Source organism: Pan paniscus, chromosome 6 (assembly GCF_029289425.2).
Source record: "Pan paniscus chromosome 6, NHGRI_mPanPan1-v2.0_pri, whole genome shotgun sequence".
NCBI classification, from domain to species: Eukaryota; Metazoa; Chordata; class Mammalia; order Primates; family Hominidae; genus Pan; species Pan paniscus.
The window spans coordinates 80,878,094-80,896,263 of record NC_073255.2 but is presented as its reverse complement, the minus strand read 5'-3'; the positions used below and the strand labels follow the sequence as shown (position 1 = coordinate 80,896,263).

General features: G+C 43.7%; 1 protein-coding gene across 8 annotated transcripts in view; it reads right to left on the bottom strand.

Moving 5' to 3' along the window:
* LOC117980998 (putative nuclear pore complex-interacting protein family member B2) overlaps window positions 1-18,170 on the bottom strand; it is a 33,622-nt gene that overhangs the window by 14,830 nt on the left and 622 nt on the right. The window contains exons 1-3 of one of the 8 annotated variants that reach the window (XM_034964234.3): window positions 17,870-18,000; window positions 4,282-4,468; window positions 3,973-4,130 (exon numbers count right to left, since the gene is read on the bottom strand). In XM_034964234.3, the coding sequence (XP_034820125.2) occupies window positions 3,973-4,092 (120 nt within the window). In that variant the 5' untranslated portion in view covers window positions 4,093-4,130; window positions 4,282-4,468; window positions 17,870-18,000. The other 7 variants (XM_034964233.3, XM_055114991.2, XM_055114993.2 and 4 more) reach the window with 7 other exon arrangements.

Below are 18,170 nucleotides of genomic sequence, written 5' to 3'. Positions count from 1 at the left end.
CACTGCACTCCAGCCTGGGCGACAGAGTGAGACTCTGTCTAAAAAAAAAAAAAAAAAAAAAAAAGTCATCAAACCAGATGACACAAATCAAATGACATTTCACTTTGTTTTGGTCCATTTTGTTTGTTAGAGACAAGAGTGCAGCGGGGCCATCTCGGCTCACTGCAACGTCCAGCTCCTGGGCCCAAGCGATCCTCTCACCTCAGCCTCTCCAGTAACTGGGATAACAGGTACACACCACCAGGCTCAACTAATCTCTTTTGGAATTTTTTGTAGAGATGGGGTTTCGCTATGATGCCCTGGCTAGTCTTCAACTCCTGGACTCAAGTGATCTGCCCACCTCGGCCCCCTAAAGTGTGGGATTACAGGCCTGAGCTGTGTAATTTCATGCCGCGTGACACAGCCCAGTAAAAAGGAAGAAACCCCACGGGTCCAGCGTCTACTTACAGAGATGCACTGATGGCTGATAAATTCCAGCAGGAGCCAAAAGAGGAGCCAAAAGAGCATCCACCGCACCCGCATGTCCTGGTCCTTTCAGGGCGCCCTGAGGCGGCCAGGACAGAGGTGGAGGTGGCTTAGAGCAGGGGGGAGGGAAGGGGACGGGGACCGGGCCGGGATCTGAGTTGGGGAGGGGGAGGGGAGGGGGAGGGGAAGGGGAGGGGAAGGGGGGAAGTAAGGGAAGGGAAAGGAGGAGAAGGGGGCTGTTGGGCACCTGGAGGAGGTGGAGGAGGAGGAGGAGAAGAAGAAAGGGTCTGGGAAAGGATCCGGTTCAAATTAAGTTCTCAAGCGCTGGTGGAAGGCTTAGCTACAGGTCACGGAGAAGATCAGGGAAGCAACAGGACACGCGGGGCAAGGGAGCGTGAGGCTTAGGAGCAATTAGAGGGAGACAAAAAGGTTCTGCTATCCACCAAACCTTCTTCGGTCTGGGCCCTCCCTTAGCAACCCTGGGGCTTTATACTCCCTCTCCACCAATCCCTGATGACCCCGGTGGTGCCTCACAATGGACAATGCCAAGTAGCGCCCGCATCATTCCAATGACCCCTCCCCCATCTCAGTCTCCCACACTCCTCGCAAGGACAGGTCCTCTCTGGAACCTTCACAAACCTGATTTCTGGTCCTCCCCAACCAGCTCCCTGTCCCTGCTTCTGGGCGCTCCTTCCTTCCTGAGCTCCCAGGGTTCCTCAAGGTCACTTTTGGCGACAAAACATAAAAAACAAATGATGGCAGGATGGCAGGAAGAACCTCATACCCAAGCAGAGTGCCAGGTTTTACAGCCTCCGCTCAGCCATTCATATCCTAAGCAACAAAGCATCAGCAGGATACGGAAGGTCCCGATAGTAAACCATCTCCATCACATCCATGTAGCCATCCGTCCATCAACCTGTATCTCAGGAACAAATGTAGATACATTCATTTTAAGCATGCATGGTACATTTACAAAAATTAACCTGACTTATTTTGTTCCAGCAAATCTCAATATATTTGAGAGCAATCAAATCACACAGCATGTTTCTGATCATATAACTGTGCTAGAAGTCAATGATTAAAAGCTAATTCAAAATTATTATTTGCTTGGAAATTCAAAGTGCCCTTATAAGACATAAACATAAGAAAGAATCCAAAATGAAACAAGATTGCCTTTCAACTCAATGATAAGATCATAACATGGCAATAAAATGTCTCCCTCTGGCCTGGGAATTCCTCTTTGTGGCACAAGGTTGTGTGATCTCAAATCACCCCTAACCCACCTAGACATTTTAACATCCGAAACCGAGTGATGATGTCCTTATCTATATCATCTTACTGCCCGTGTGTGTGGACTTTAAATTCTGAACCCAAATGACGGGGAGAAAACCAAGTTGACTTTCATGATTGACCTCTCAGGGATGTCCAAGGAATCTGTGCATTTCAAGAAACAAAGTTCATCAGCTTCTCTCCTGAGGTATTTGCCCACAATACCCAGAGGGCTTGGCAGCATCATGTGTGATGGGTGGGGAGCTCCAAGCAGGTGGGCAGGACCCAGGGGCCTGGTGACCAGGACAGACCCCCACTGTCCATCACCTTTCCTGGCCCTGTCCTCAGCTAAACTTCCCACAGGCCTTCTGCCCAATCACACAGAGTGTGCCCAAACTCTCTCAGGCCTCTGGCAGCTGAAAACCACTGCTTTAAATCCCTTTACCATTTACTATGACATACGGTTATTGTAAACAGGAAATATTCTATTGATGCTACAAATGGAAAGCCAATGCCTTTACCATAAATAGAAAAACAACCCTAAGAAGCAAGCAAAACAAAAGCAAAACAGGGGCTGGGTGTGGTGGCTCACGCCTGTAATCCCACCACTTTGGGAGGCCGAGGTGGGCGGATCACAAGGTCAGGAGTTCCAGACCAGCCTGGCCAATATGGTGAAACCCTGTCTCTAATAAAATACAAAAATTAGCCGGGTGTGGTGGTGGGTGCCTGTAGTCCCACCTACTTGGGAGGCTGAGGCAGGAGAATAGTTTGAACCCGGGAGGCAGAGTCTGCAGTGAGCCGAGATTGCACCACTGCACTCCAGCCTAGGCGACAGAGCGAGACTCTGTCTCAAAAACAGCAACAACTACAAACAAACAAAAAACAGGGTTAACAAAAGTATGGAATTCAATTCTTTTTATATGCTGCAGCCATGTTCCAGCCCTAGATTTGGCTGGGCATGGTGGCTCACGCCTGTAATCCCAGCACTTTGGGAGGCTGAGGCAGGCGGATCACGAGGTTAGGAGTTGACACGAGCCTGGCCAATATGGTGAAACCCCATCTCTACTAAGAATACAAAAATTAGCTGGGCATGGTGGCGCACACCTGTAGTCCCAGCTACTCAGAGGCTGAGGCAGAGGGATTGCTTGAACCCGGGAGACGGAGGTTGCAGTGAGCCAAGATTGTGCCATTGCACTCCAGCCTGGGGGACAGAGTGAAACTCTGTCTCAAAAAAAAAAAAATATATATATATATATATGTGTGTGTGTGTGTGTGTGTGTGTGTGTGTGTGTGTCTGTGTGTCTGTGTGTGTGTGTGTGTATCTATATGAATCTCAAAAATAAAAGATCATTTTTGAGATTATCATTTTAAAAGACAAGATAATGTTCAACTTAATGAATAATTTAATTATTACTATTGGACTTTTTGTAGACTGCACAGAGCATTCAAAACAAATGAAGGAGAATAAAAAATATGTATTACATGTTGTAAAATAAATATGATGTGGTTAATTCTTTTATTCAAAATTATAGAACATATATATGTACTATAGAATGTATTTCTTATTATGAGTCATGTTAAAAAGTAGTTTAGAAGCTGTTGATTTGAATTTCCTTTTCAAATTTTGCAGGATAATTTTTTTTTTTTTTTTTTGATAGAGTCTCGCTCTGTCGCACAGTCTGGAGTGTAATGGCGTGATCTCGGCCCACTAAAACCTCCACCTCCTGAATCTCAGCAATTCTCCTGTCTCAGCCTCCTGAGTAGCTGGGACTACAGGCTCACACCACCATGCCCGGCTAATTTTTGTATTTTTAGTAGGGACGAGGTTTTGCCATATTGGTCAGGCTGGTCTCGAAGTCCTGGCCTCTGGTGATCCACCAGCCTCAGCCTCCCAAAACGCTGGGATTACAGGCATGAGTCACCATGCCCAGCCTAAACTTGGCAAGATAATAAATAACCTTTTTAAGTGTCGTTGGGCACTTGTCTGGTTGTTTTTCTTTAGATTATCATGCCAGCAATGATTCCTTTTGAGTTTCTGACAGAAGATAGTGGTTTTCATCCAAATAAGTCAACTACTCTACCCCATCCCTAAGCCACTTGTATGGAAAGAAAAAGAGGAAGAAGCCAGTACTGAGACTGCGTAAGCTTCCCCCAGCATCACCCGCTATGAGATGTGTGGCAGCTGAGACCCGGGAACTGCTCAAGGGCACCAGGCCCCATCTGTCTGCACTCACTCACCTTCCTCAGGCACTCCCATGGGCATGTCACTGACTTTACGTGCTGCTGCAGCTCCTTGGTGAGCTGGCCCTGGCCATGGGACAGGAACCGTGGGGTCAGGACAATAGAGAGCTTCACCATTTGCAGAATGAGAACAGGGGCTCATGATGAGTGCCAACCTATTAGACAATTTAAAAAAAAGTGTTGAATGAGCGGAAAAACAAGGTGATGTTTGAGTCTATAGTGGTCAAGGGCTTCAGAAAAGGACAGAACCAAGTTCAAATTCCTGTACTTTGAATTTCTACTTCATGCCATGCAAAATTACTTTACCCCTTTTAACCTCAGTTTTCTTCTGTGTGAAACAGGAACAATAGTTTCATTCGTCATTCAGTTTCTCTCAAGGTTTCACGAGATCATACCCATAAAACATCCAAGTCATTTAAATGTATCATCATTTCGGTCATAATTAGTGGGATCCATTTCACTATTATTGGATATACAGTTCTGTGCCTGAAACCTACAAAAAAAGAAAATGTTAAGTCTAAAAAGCATTAGTGATTTCTCATTTTTATATTACTAATTATAACCCTATTTAATCACACAAGGCCTTGTCCGTGGCAGGTGCTCAATAAACACTTGTTGAATCAATGCATGTGGGCTCCGGAGCCACACTGTTTAGATTCTATTCTGCCTCCACCACTTATTAGCTGTATGATCTGGGTAAGATAATTCACCTCTTTATGTCTGCACTTCCTTCTCCATAAACTATATATAACGAGAATCCTTAGCTCATTCGGTTGTTGTGAGGGGTGAATGATTTGGCACACAGGAGGGGCTTGTTAAACATTAGCTGTGATGATCTCCTTCCAAATCTTCATTTTCAGAGCCACAGATGAGGCCATAGTGCAACCAGGTGACCTTACAGTGTAAGTACACATGATCGCCAGCTATGCTCTATCTCCACCATAGGTCCAAGACTGGGTAGTTCTGGCCTGGAGGCTTCTGCTGCATCTGCCTTCTCAGTGTTCACCTAAGGACTTTTGTATTTTCCTCCTCACATCCCCACAGATGGGGTTCAGGCTGCCGAACACAGCTGGGTGATGCCAGGGCAGTGGCCACCTGTGCCAGCCCTGTGAGGTAGCTGGAGGATCATTGTTCCTTCCTTCTCGGGCTCTGGGCAGATGCCAGGGCTGGGGTGACCCATGCCCTCAAGTTTCTTGCTTTGGAGGGCCACATTTTCCCTTGGCAAAGAGGGTAAAGGTCACAGGATGCCAGAGAGCTGTGACTTCTCTGTGCCCTGGGCCCAAACTATGAAGACCTGACACACTATGCTAAAAGTCCAAGGCTGGGTGCTCCCCAGAGCTTCTTGCCTCACCACTTCTGCTGAGGGAGGAATGAATACTATGTCCTCCCAGAGCTTTGGGAGCTTGTAGCAAGCAGCCTCCCCAGCGCAAAATCTCTTGGAAACCTCTAACTGTGTCTGAAACATTAGTGCAAATGTTGCATCCTATTTCCCATATGTCCGCATGTTTTAGGAAAAAACCCTCAATTTCCTAAATATGCAAGAAAAATTGGTATTGTAGGACAATGTGACTTTTTAAAAAATGTTTTTTAAAAATCTTCCCCACCTCCTTTTCTGCCCTCCAAGACTGCCAAATACTTGTTGAACAAATATTATTAAATGCCTACTACGTGCCAGCCATGATTCATGGTCTTGGGGACACAGCAGAGAATGAACTGACAGGATTCCTCTCTTACGTAACTCACATTCTTATATGATAATGATAAGGGTTAACATTAATTAAGCTGTCACTACGTGTTAGTCATTCCCACACATTATTACACTTAAACCTGCTAGCAAGCTTGCAAGGTAGTTAGTTGTTTTTCCTTTAAAAACTGAGTCTCAGAATGATGAAGCACTTTGTCCAATGTCACACAGCTAGTAAGTGTGGAGACCTTGCATCCAATCAATGCCCGTCGCATTCTAAACACCACGTTATATGTTCTCCAGCCCATGGAGAATAATTTTAACACAGTCAATGAAATTTCTACACAACAATGTTCTTGTCTCAAGTCCAAGAATGCCTCCTACACCTCCCATAATACTGGCTTTCTGGTGAGTAAAGATGCCATTCTCATGTGTAATCAGGTGGCAAATGGAGATATGACCAAAGTAACCATTTGCCTACACTCACAACCCTGTACACACTCTTCCTGTGTCGATTCAATTCAAGTACCCCTTTTGATCACTTAGCAAATCTGACCTTTAAAAGGGTTAAGGTTTTTATATCCATGTAAGTTTCTGTATTGCTTTGGAAGTCTCTGGTTAAATGAATACCCTTTTTAATAGTGACCTGTGATTCTGTTTTGATCAAGTGTTTTCAAACTTGACATCTTTGATGGGTTTCTCCAGTGTCAAAATCCTAAATCAGGTCTTTTTGGCTTAAAATTAACTTTGGCATTTTTCAGCTGCGTCCCTTCGGGAGTCTAAAGAATGTATCTCTCATCTTGTAGAGGTATTAAGTGATTCGATTTATTTGGTAGATTATATGGGCGGGCATTGTCAAATGTGGTGATACTGCATGGGAGGGCACTGTCAAGTGAGGTGACATTAGATCTCATCTCAGTTATATTTATGGGTATGTTGTTGATATACATGTTCCAAAAATTACATACATTTATACAAATTTAATATGTTATGATTTGTAATTTTGATAGTTATACTAAATATTTGTTAAAGTTATATTTGTATAAACATGTTATGAATGGCTGGGCACCGTCACTCATGCCTGTAATCCCAGCACTTTCGGAGACAAAGGCAGGTGGATCACCTGAGGTTGGGAGTTCGAGACCAGCCTGACTAATAGGGTGAAACCCTGTCTCCACTAAAAATACAAAAATTTGCCATGCCTGGTGGCACATGCCTGTAGTCTCAGCTACTCGGGAGGCTGAGACAGGAAAATTGCTTGAACACAGGAGGCGGAGGATGCAGTGAGTCGAGATCATGCCACTGCACTCCCACCTGAGCAACAGAGGTAGAATCTATCTAAAAAAAAAGTTATTAATTATTTCTGAAGATTATATGAAATTTATAAAAGTCTGGTGGTCCTGATGTGATGCTGTCAGTCATGATTCTGATTACTGTCTTAAAATGCTGCACATAAGTAATTAAATTTCCTTGTGAACTGGGAAGTTTCATCAGACTTTTATCATAACTATTGTTTCCATCATCCACAGTTACTGTTTTGAATTCTCTAAAAATATTTGTAATTGGCAATAGTCCAAATTTTCTTTTGTTTTCTTTCCTGGTTTTGAGACACAGTCTGGCTCTGTCGCCTAAGCTGGAGTGCCATGGTGGGATCCTGGCTCACTGCAAGCTCTGCCTCCTGGGTTCATGCCATTCTCCTGCCTCAGCCTCCCAAGTAGCTGGGACTACAGGCGCCTGCCACCATGCCCAGCTAATTTTTTGTATTTTTAGTAGAGACGGGGTTTCACTGTGTTAGCCAGGATGGTCTCAATCTCCTGACCTCGTGATCTGCCCGCCTCGGCCTCCCAAAGTGCTGGGATTACAGATGTGAGCCACCGCGCCCGGCTTAATTTTTTGCATTTTTAGTAGAGAGGAGGTTTCACCATGTTGGCCAGGATGGTCTCGATCTACTGACCTTGTAATCCGCCTGCCTCGGCCTCCCAAAGTGCTGGGATTACAGGCATGAGCCACTGCAACTGAATTTTTTTTTTTTTTTTGAGACAGAGACTCACTCTGTCACCCAGGCTGGAGTGCAGTGGCATGATTTTGGCTCACTGCAACCTCCACCTCCTGAGTTCAAACAATTATCCTGCCTCATCCTTCGGAGTACCTGGGATTACAGGTGAGTGCCACCGTGCCCGGCTCATTTTTGTATTTTTACTAGAGACGGCGTTTCATCATGTTGGCCAGGCTGCTCTCAAATCCTGGCCTCAACTGATCCACTCTCATTGGCCTTCCAAGGTGCTGGGATTATAGGCATGAGCCACCACACCTGGCTCAGTAAGTACGTTTTTTATTATCAAAAAAGAGTAGTGTATGATTGGCATATTCCGTGTAGAATGCATTTTATCGATGGCTTCTATTTTTATAATTTCTGAGTTAAGTACTTTTTAATGAATGCTTTTTAGTCGGGGGCAGATTCAGTCGACTAAAGCACCTCATTTCCCAGATACATGAAATAAAATATTTGGCTTCTTTTCCAATTTCACACTGATGTTATTTTGTGAAAATCAGTGCTTTAAGATAAATCTTTATACTTTAAGGTAAACATGAGAAACTTGATCTAATATTTAATATTTATTCAGCTCTACACCTTATTAACTTCTACAACGGCAGATTTAAAAATTATGTAACTATCTCAAGAAGTTTCTCTTGGGTGTAACGGTTCACGCTTGTAATCCCAGCACTTTGGGAGGCTGAGGTGGGAGGATTGCTTAAGGCAAGGAGTTTGAGACCAGCCTGGGCAATACAGCAAGATCCCATCTCTATTTTAAAGAAAAGTTTCACTTTGGGAGGCCAAGGCAGGCGGATCACAAGGTCAGGAGATCGAGACCATCCTGGCTAACATGGCAAAACCCCATCTCTACTAAAAATACAAAAAATTAGCCCGGCGTGGTGGTGGGCACCTGTAGTTCCAGCTACTCGGGAGGCTGAGGAAGAAGAATAGCGTGATCCCAGGCGGCGGAGTTTGCAGTGAGCTGAGATTGTGCCACTGCACTCCAGCCTGGGTGACAGAGCGAGACTCCGTCTCAAAAAAAAAAAAAAAAGTTTCAGCAAATTCCACCTAAGAATTCCACCAGAGTTCTGTTGTCTCCAATGTCATCTTCCACAGATTTCAAGTTGTGAAGCCCTGAACTGTTAATTTATCTTGAGAATGTACATTTAAGCTTAATTTAAGACTATATACCTAAAAATTGAGCATATAATTTGTATAATTTGTTTATGTAAGTTTTTGTAAGTCATAAGTATGTAGTTTCCAAGTGTATAATTTATCTGAATGTAATAGGCATTAATATATTTTACATTATTGGGACCATAGTACAGAAATTTCTAAATGGCTTGTAAAATAACTTGTTATTTGCATTGTTGTAAAAGTAGTTAATACAATGGAAAAACTCATAATAAGAAGATACATTTTAACATCAAGAAGTTTACCCAAGGTAATTATGAATACTACCTGGCAAACTTTACAGAAGCTGCGGTATCACTTTTATGATAGAAGAATAGTGTTTGCATTTTGTGTAAAAGTACTTGGGGCTGGGCATGGTGGCTCTTGTCTATAATCCCAGTGCTTTGGGAGGTGAAGGCAGGTGGATCATCTGAGCCCAGGAGTTTGAGACCAGCCTAGGCAACATGGCAAGAGCCTGTCTCTCCAAAACCTATGAAAATTAGCCAAGCATGGTGGTGTGAGCCTGTAGTCCCAGCTACTTGGGAGACTCATGCAGGAGGATCTCTTGAGCCCAAGAGGCAGAAGATGAATAAATAAATGGATGCCACTGAATGAGATGAGGTCTCTCTTGAAGGAGAGAGAAAAAGAGATTTAAATAGTAACAATTATAATAAGGCTGGGCGCGGTGGCTCACGCTTGTAATCCCAGAACTTTGGGAGGCCAAGGCAGGAGGATCGGTTGAGGTCAGGAGTTTAAGACCAGCATGGCCAACACGGTGAAACCATGTCTCTATTAAAAATACAAAATTAGCCAGACATGGTAGTGCGTTGCCTGTGGTCTCAGCTACTCAGGTGGCTGAGACAGGAGAATCGCTTGAACCTGGGAGGAATAGGTTGTAGTGAGCCGATAAATATAAAAAGTATTAGAGTCCTAACAGAGGAAAGTTTCCACTGATCACCTTTTAGCTTTGAATAATGCAGAAGCATTTGCCCAGTTTACTTGTAATTAAAAATCATGCATCATTCACAATTTATCAGTCTTTTTTGTTTGTACAAAAACTAATATAAGTTATTCTCTTTTGTCTGTATTGTGACTGGTTTGGTGAGAGGGAATTAGGCCACTCGAGAGTTTGTGTGTGTTTAAAATTTTCTGGCCAGGCACGGTGGCTCATGCCTGTAATCCCAGCACATTCGGAGGCTGAGGCAGGGGTATCACCTGAGGTCAGGAGTTCTAGACCAGCCTGACCAACATGGAGAAACCCCCATCTCTACTAAAAATACAAAATTAGCTGGGCGTGGTGGTACGTGTCTGTAATCCCAGCTACTCGGGAGGCTGAGGCAGGAGAATTGCTTGAACCTGGGAGGCGGAGGTTGTGGTGAGCTGAGATCGCGCCATTGCACTCCAGCCTGGGCAATAAGAGTGAAACTCTGTCGCAAATAAATAAATAAATACATACATACATAAACTATCACAGCATAAAGTAGGAGGGATATTTCATTACTGTCTAGTTAAACTGGTTAATGCGGAAAGGAAGTCTGGAAATTCCAGTTTTAAAGTAAAATTTTGGACATTGTAGGATTGATTATTTGGCATAGTTGTGATGTTTGTTGCTGCATTATGGTTTTGTTGGCAGGGCAGCCTTTAAGGACCTGTATATTTTCTTCTAGACTCTATATATTCCCCGTCAGTATTAGTTGCATGGTCAAACTGGCAAATTTTACCATAGGTATAAAAAATAGAGAATGTGGAAGAATAGTGAATAGTGTCAGAGATAGTTAAAGGTCCATACAGAAGTAGAGAAGGTAATAAGTAATAGTGGCTTGGACTAAATATTTGTTGAATAAATTTTTTAAAAAACAGGCTACCTAAAATTTGTGTTGAAGATATGAATGAATGAAGTTTCCGCACCCTTATGTGGAGCCCTGATAAGTAAGCAACAATAAGGAAGGGTCCCCAGGTTGGGGAGAGCCCCAAGTTGAGGAGAATAATGAACAACTATTGTATGAACAATTGTTAGAGACAGCTAATCACAAACAACCTGTAGGTACAATGACCTCATTCCACATGTAGCACCCTTAAGCATGACCCTATAAAACTTTCCTCCAGCCCTTGCCTCTTTGCAGGTAGCTCCTTCTCTGCTGAGCTGCCCATTGCAACATATTTTCATAATTTCTCTAATAAATCTGCCTTTCTTTACCTACAACTATCTTGGTAAATAGCTTTACCACCTGCAAAACTGACCCTAGGTAGTTGCTACCCGATATGGTTTGGCTGCGCCCCCACCCAAATTTCATCTTGAATTGTAGCTCCCATCATCCCCATGTGTTGTGGGAGGGACCTGGTAGGAGGTAATCGAATCATGGGGGCAGGTTTTTCCCATACTGTTCTCGTGATAGTGAATACATCTCACTAAATCTGGTGGTTTTATAAAGGGCAGTTTCCCTGCACATGCTCTCTTACCTGCTGCCATGTAAGACGTACCTTTGCTCCTTCTTTGCCTTCCACCATGATTCTGAGGCCTCCCCAGCCTTGTGGAACTGTGAGTACATTAAACCTCTTTTTCTTTGTAAATTACCCAGTCTCAAGTATTTCTTCATAGCAGTATGAAAAGTAACTAATACACTACCCGAGACACCTTAGGAGATTTGTAACAGCTGTAATGCCAGGTCCACCATATTTTTAGCATAAAGCAAATGTTTACCCATGATATGACTGCACAGGCTTTCAGCTGGAGCCATAGCAACTCAAGTAGTAACCCTATCTTAGTCTGATTAAAAGTAAATATTAGTCTGGGCATGGTGGGACATGCCTGTAATCCCAGTACTTTGGGAGGCTGAGACAGAAGGATTGCTTGAGCCCAGGAGTTTGAGACCAGCCTGGGCAATGGAAAAACACCGTCTCTACAAAAAATACAAAAATTAGCTGAGTGTGGTGGCACACACCTGTAGTCCCAGCACCTTGGGAGGCTGAGGCAGGAGTATCTCTTGAACCCAGGAGGTGGAGGCCGCAGTGAGCAGTGATCATGTCAGAGGCATGTGAACCAGAGCAACTCCATCTTAAATAGGAGCTGGGAAAAATGAGGCTGAAACTACTGGGCTGCATTCCCTGATGGTTAAGGCATTCTAAGTCACAGGATGACATAGAAGGTCAGCACAAAATACCAGTCATAAAGACCTTGCTGATAAAACAGGTTGCAGTGAAGGAGCTGGCCAAAACCCACCAAAACCAAAATAGTGACAAGAGTGACCTCCCGTCATCCTCACTGCTACACTCCTACCAGCACCATGACAGTTTACAAATGCCATGGCAACATCAAGAAGTTACCCTATATGGTCTAAAAAGAGGAGGCATGAAAAATCCACCCCTTGTTTAGCATATCATCAAGAAATAACCATAAAAATGGGCAACCAGCAGCCCTCCTGGCTGCTCTGTCTGTGGAGTAGCCATTCTTTTATTGCTTTACTTTCTTTTTCTTTTTTTTTTTTTTTGAGATGGAGTCTCCCTCTGTCACCCAGGCTGGAATGCAGTGGCGTGATCTCGGCTTACTGCAAGCTTCACCTCCCGGGTTCACGCCATTCTCCTGCCTCAGCCTCCAGAGTAGCTGGGACTGCAGGTGCCCGCCACCACACCTGGCTAATCTTTTTGTATTTTTAGTAGAGATGGGGTTTCACCGTGTTAACAAGGATGGTCTTGATCTCCTGACCTCGTGATCCACCTGTCTCAGCCTCCCAAAGTGCTGGGGTTACAGGCGTGAGCCACCGTGCCCCTTCTCCTTTACTTTTTTAATAAACTTGCTTTCACTTCACACTGCGGGATCACCCTGAATTCTTTCTTGCACAAGAACCAAGAACCCTCTCTTGGGGTCTGGATTGGGACCCCTTTCCTGTAACTATCATGCCACTGCACTCCAGCCTGGGCAACAGAGCAAGGCCCTGTCTCAAAACAAAAAAAACTAACATGACTTAATACATTCATTTTGGAGGGCAAGTCTCTCAAAATAGGCCTTTCACTGGGGGAAAATGGTAAAAATACTCCCTGGTAATTCAAGAATTGCAGACTCCTGAGATGCTGCTCATATTAGCTGAACACTTACCAATACTTCACTTTTTTCCATATATACTCAAGGAACAAGTGCTATTTAAAGTGTTTCACTCTGCTGTGCTAGGTGCAAGACTATAAAGAGGTGTGAGGATCAACACTTTTATGAAAACCAACGTCATTCTGAATGTAGTTTCAGATGCTAGTGCAAAGGAAGTTCTTGGTATACGGAAAAAGTATTCAACAATAAATTAGGCATGGTTGCTTCCATTTTCTGCCTCACATACTTTTTTTTCGTGGTTAAAGTGATACAATGTCTATGATATTTTAGATTGGCAGTTGCAAACTAGTGTCCTCAGCGTGCTTTTTATGACACCTACAAGGTTTGAAGACTTTGATTTCATATTAAAAATCTGGGTTTCAGTCTGGGTGTGGTGTTGCACTTCTGTAATCCCAGCACTTTGGGAGGCTAAGGTGGGTGGATCACCTGAGGTCAGGAGTTCGAGACCAGCCTGGCCAACATGATGAAACTCTGTCTCTACTAAAAATACAAAAATTAGCCAGGCATGGTGGCATGTGCCTGTAATCCCAGCTACTCAGGAGGCTGAGGCAGGAGAATTGCTTGAACCAGGGAGGTGGAGGTTGCAGTGAGCCAAGATCGCACCACTGCACTCAAGCTTAGGCAATAGAGCAAGACTCCATCTCAAAAAATGAATAAATAAATAAATAAAATCTGGGTTTCAGGCCAGCTGTGGTGGTGCACTCCTGCAATCCCAGCACTTTGGGAGGCTGAGATGGGCAGACAGCTTGAGCTCAGGAATTCCAGACTAGCCTGGGCAACATGGCGAAACCCCATGTCTACAAATAATACAAAAAAATTAGCTGGGTGTAGTGGAGTGTGCCTGTAATCTCAGCAACTTGGGAGGCTGAAGTGAGAGGATTGCTTGAGCCTGGGAGGTTGAGGTTACAGTGAGCCAAGATCGCACTCCTACACTCCAACCTGGGCAACAGAGTCAGAACTAGTCTTAAAAAAAAAAAAATTCTGGGTTTCTGGCATCTCAAAAAAAAAAAAAAAAAAAAAAGGAAAGGTCAGGGCAGCTACAGTCTTCTATTAAGCAATGTGCCACAGCAGGGGTCCCTAATCCCTGGGCCATGGACCTGTACTGGTCTGTGGCCTGTTAGGAACTGGGCCACAGAGCAGGAGGTGAATGGTGGGTAATAACTGAAGCTTCGTCTGTATTTCTGGCCGCTCCCCATTGTTTGCATTGCTGCCTGAGCTCTGCCTCCTGTCAGATCAGCAGCATCATTAGATTCTTACAGGAGCATGAACCCTGTTGTGAATTGCACACACGAGGGATCCAGGTTGCATATTCCTTATGAGAATCTAATTCCTGATGATTTGTGGAACAGTTTCATCCCAAGACCATTAGCATCCTGTGCCCCATCCCTTGCCGCCTGTGGAAAAATTGTCTTCCGCAAAGCCAGTCCCTGGTGCCAAAAATGTTGGGGACTGCTGTGCTTTAGAATCTGCCATGAATCTGCAGCCTCTATTATATAGTTCCCTATAGACTTTGCTTCCTACCGTCTTACATTCTGCCTTATAGGCATTTGAGTTTGCAACCCTTGCTTTTGTCAGTATGCTACGCTGGTGACATTGACCAAATTGACCACACATTAATTATAAGCTTAGTTGGTGATGACCTCAATGGAATAACATGACATAAGTATTGTGACAATACTTCTTGCATGTATCTGCAGGTGGAATTGTAAACCTGGTGGTCCGAGATGGTCTAACTCGATCTTCCTATGTATCTCCTTATATTAATAGTGGTAACATTTGTGGTGGTGATTCAGCGTTTCAATGCCTCTTCTCATGGCAACACAAACGTTTTCCATCTGAATCAACATTAACCTAGATGTTACTGCGGATCAGAATTAGACTCTACATTTTCAACCACAGAAATATTGGGCAGTAAACATTTTTCTTAATATTGATTGCCTACATAGGTTGTGTAATTAGCGTATGTTTATAGTTCTATGATTTGTGCATGGCTGCTGCAGAGCTGGAGGGGGTAAAGCAACGGTGTTTTCTCAGTTGTGCGAGCAGCATTACATTATAATGAATAGGTAATATTAAACTGGGCTGAGAAGAGTTGCAAAAGACTACTTTAATGTTCATATGGAACGAAAAAAGAGCCCGCATTGCCAAGACAATCCTAAGCCCAAAGAACAAAGCTGGAGGCATCATGCTACCTGACTTCAAACTATACTACAAGGCTACAGTAACCAAAACAGCATGGTACTGGTACCAAAACAGACATATAGACCAATGGAACAGAACAGAGCCCTCAGAAATAATACCACACATCTACAACTATCTGATCTTTGACAAACCTGACAAAAACAAGAAATGGGGAAAGGATTCCCTATTTAATAGATGGTGCTGGGAAAACTGGCTAGCCATATGTAGAAAGCTGAAACTGGATCCCTTCCTTACACCTTAGACAAGAATTAATTCAAGATGGATTAAAGACTTAAATGTTAGACCTAAAACCATAAAACCCCTAGAAGAAAACCTAGGCAATACCATTCAGGACATAGGCATGGGCAAGGACTTCATGTCTAAAACACCAAAAGCAATGGCAATAAAAGCCAAAACTGACAAATGGGATCTAATTAAACTAAAGAGCTTCTGCACAGCAAAAGAAACTACCATCAGAGTGAACAGGCAACATAGAGAATGGGAGAAAACTTTCATAATCTACCCATCTGACAAAGGGCCAATATCCAGAATCTACAAAGAACTTAAACAAATTTACAAGAAAAAATCAAACAACCCCATCAAAAAGTGGGCAAAGGATATGAACAGACACTTCTCAAAAGAAGACATTTATGCAGCCAACAGACACGTGAAAAAAATGCTCATCATCACTGGCCATCAGAGAAATACAAATCAAAACCACAATGAGATACCATCTCATGCCAGTTAGAATGGCAATCATTAAAAAGTCAGGAAACAACAGGTGCTGGAGAGGATGTGGAGAAATAGGAACACTTTTACACTGTTGGTGGGACTGTAAACTAGTTCAACCATTGTGGAAGACAGTGTGGCGATTCCTCAAGGATCTAGAACTAGAAATACCATTTGACCCAGCCATCCTATTGCTGGGTATATACCCAAAGGATTATAAATCATGCCGCTATAAAGACACATGCACACATATGTTTATTGCGGCACTATTCACAATAGCAAAGACTTGGAACCAACCCAAATGTCCATCAATGATAGACTGGATTAAGAAAACGTGGCAATTATGCACCATGGAATACTATGCAGCCATAAAAACGGATGAGTTCATGTCCTTTGTAGGAACATGGATGAAGCTGGAAACCATCATTCTGAGCAAACTATCATCAGGACAGAAAATCAAACACCGCATGTTTTCACTCATAGGTGGCAATTGAACAATGAGAACACCTGGACACAGGGCGGGGAACATCACACCCTGGGGCCTGTCATGGGGTGGGGGAAGCGGGGAGGGATAGCATTAGGAGATATACCTGATGTAAATGACGAGTTAATGGGTGCAGCACACCAACGTGGCACATGTATACATATGTAACAAACCTGCACGTTGTGCACATGTACCCTAGAACTTAAAGTGTAATAAAAATAAATAAATAAATTGGGCTGATGAATCATATTACAGTAATCCAATATTTCCCTTGTAAAGTCCCTGAGGTTTACAGAAGGAAATCTTTTCTAATAACAAAAAGAGTGAGGCATGTGCTTTGGTCTTTATTTCCTAGTTATACGATCCTGGGTAAGGAGCTCAACTTTTCTCTGCCAAAATTAAATGAGGATTAAATGAGATCATATATGTGAAGTTGTGAAAGACAGTACCTGGCACATAGCAGGATCAATCAATGTTAGTATCTCTAAAATAGAGATTGAGTCTGAAGATCCACAAAGTGGTAGAACCGATCTTAAGATTCCCAAATAATAGAATTGTGCTTTATTTGCCTAAGTAGTATGGTATTACTTATTGTATGCCCAGGGGATCTTTTTTTAAAAATAATATTTATTTATTTATTTTGAGACAGAGTCTCGCTCTGTCCCCCAAGCTGGAGTGCAGTGGCACCATTTTGGCTCACTGCAACCTCTACCTACCCAGTTCAAGCAATTCTCCTGCCTCAGCCTCCGGAGTAGCTGGGATTACAGGTGCACACCACCATGCCCGGCTGATTTTTGTATATTTAGTAGAGACAGGGTTTTGCCATGTTGGCCAGATTGGTCTTAAACTCCTGACCTCAGGTGATCCAGCTCCCTCAGCCTGCCACAGTGCTGGGATTACAGGTGTAAGCCACCGCACCCAGACCTAATGTTTTATTTTTTGGTAGAGATGAGGTCTTACTATGTGGCCCAGGCTCGTCTTGAATTCCTGGACCTAAGTGATCCTCCCACCTTGACCTCCCAAATTGTTGGGATTACAGGCATGAGCCACCGCGCCCAGTTCCCTTCTTAAATAGTTTTAAGGGGGAGAAGAAAGAAAAAGACTGATTTTCTTCCCTTCCACTACCAAAACAGGCAAAACACACCGGAACACTTTGCTTAGCATTTCTTTTCTTTTCTTTTTTTGAGAAAGAGTCTCCCTCTGTCAGCCAGGGTGGAGTGCAGTGGGGCGATCTTGGCTCACTTCAAGCTCCACCTCCTGGGTTCAGGCCATTCTCCTGCCTCAGCCTCCCGAGTAGCTGGGACTACAGGTGCCCGCCACCACGCCCGGCTAATTTTTTGTATTTTTAGTAGAGACGGGATTTCACCATGTTAGCCAGGATGGTCTGGATCTCCTGACCTCGTGATCCGCCCGCCTCGGCCTCCCAAAGTGCTGGTATTACAGGCGTGAGCCACCGTGCCTGGCCGTCCCATCATTTTTTAAGATAAATTCACATACCATAAAACTTACCATTTTATTTTCTCTCTCTTTTCTCTTTCTTCCTTTCTTTTTTTTTTTTTTTTTTTTGCAGGTTGGAGTGCAGTGGCCCTATCGTGGCTCACTGCAACCTTGAATTCCTGGGCTCAAGAGATCCTCCCACCTCAGCCTCCCGAGTAGCAGTAGCTGAGACGATCAGTGCGCACCACCAAGCCTGAGTAATTACAATACTTTTTTCTTTTTCCTTTTCTTGATTTTCCGTAGAGATGGGGTCTTCCTATTTTGTCCAGGCTGATCTGGAACTCCTGCCCTCAAAAGATCCTCCTGTCTAATT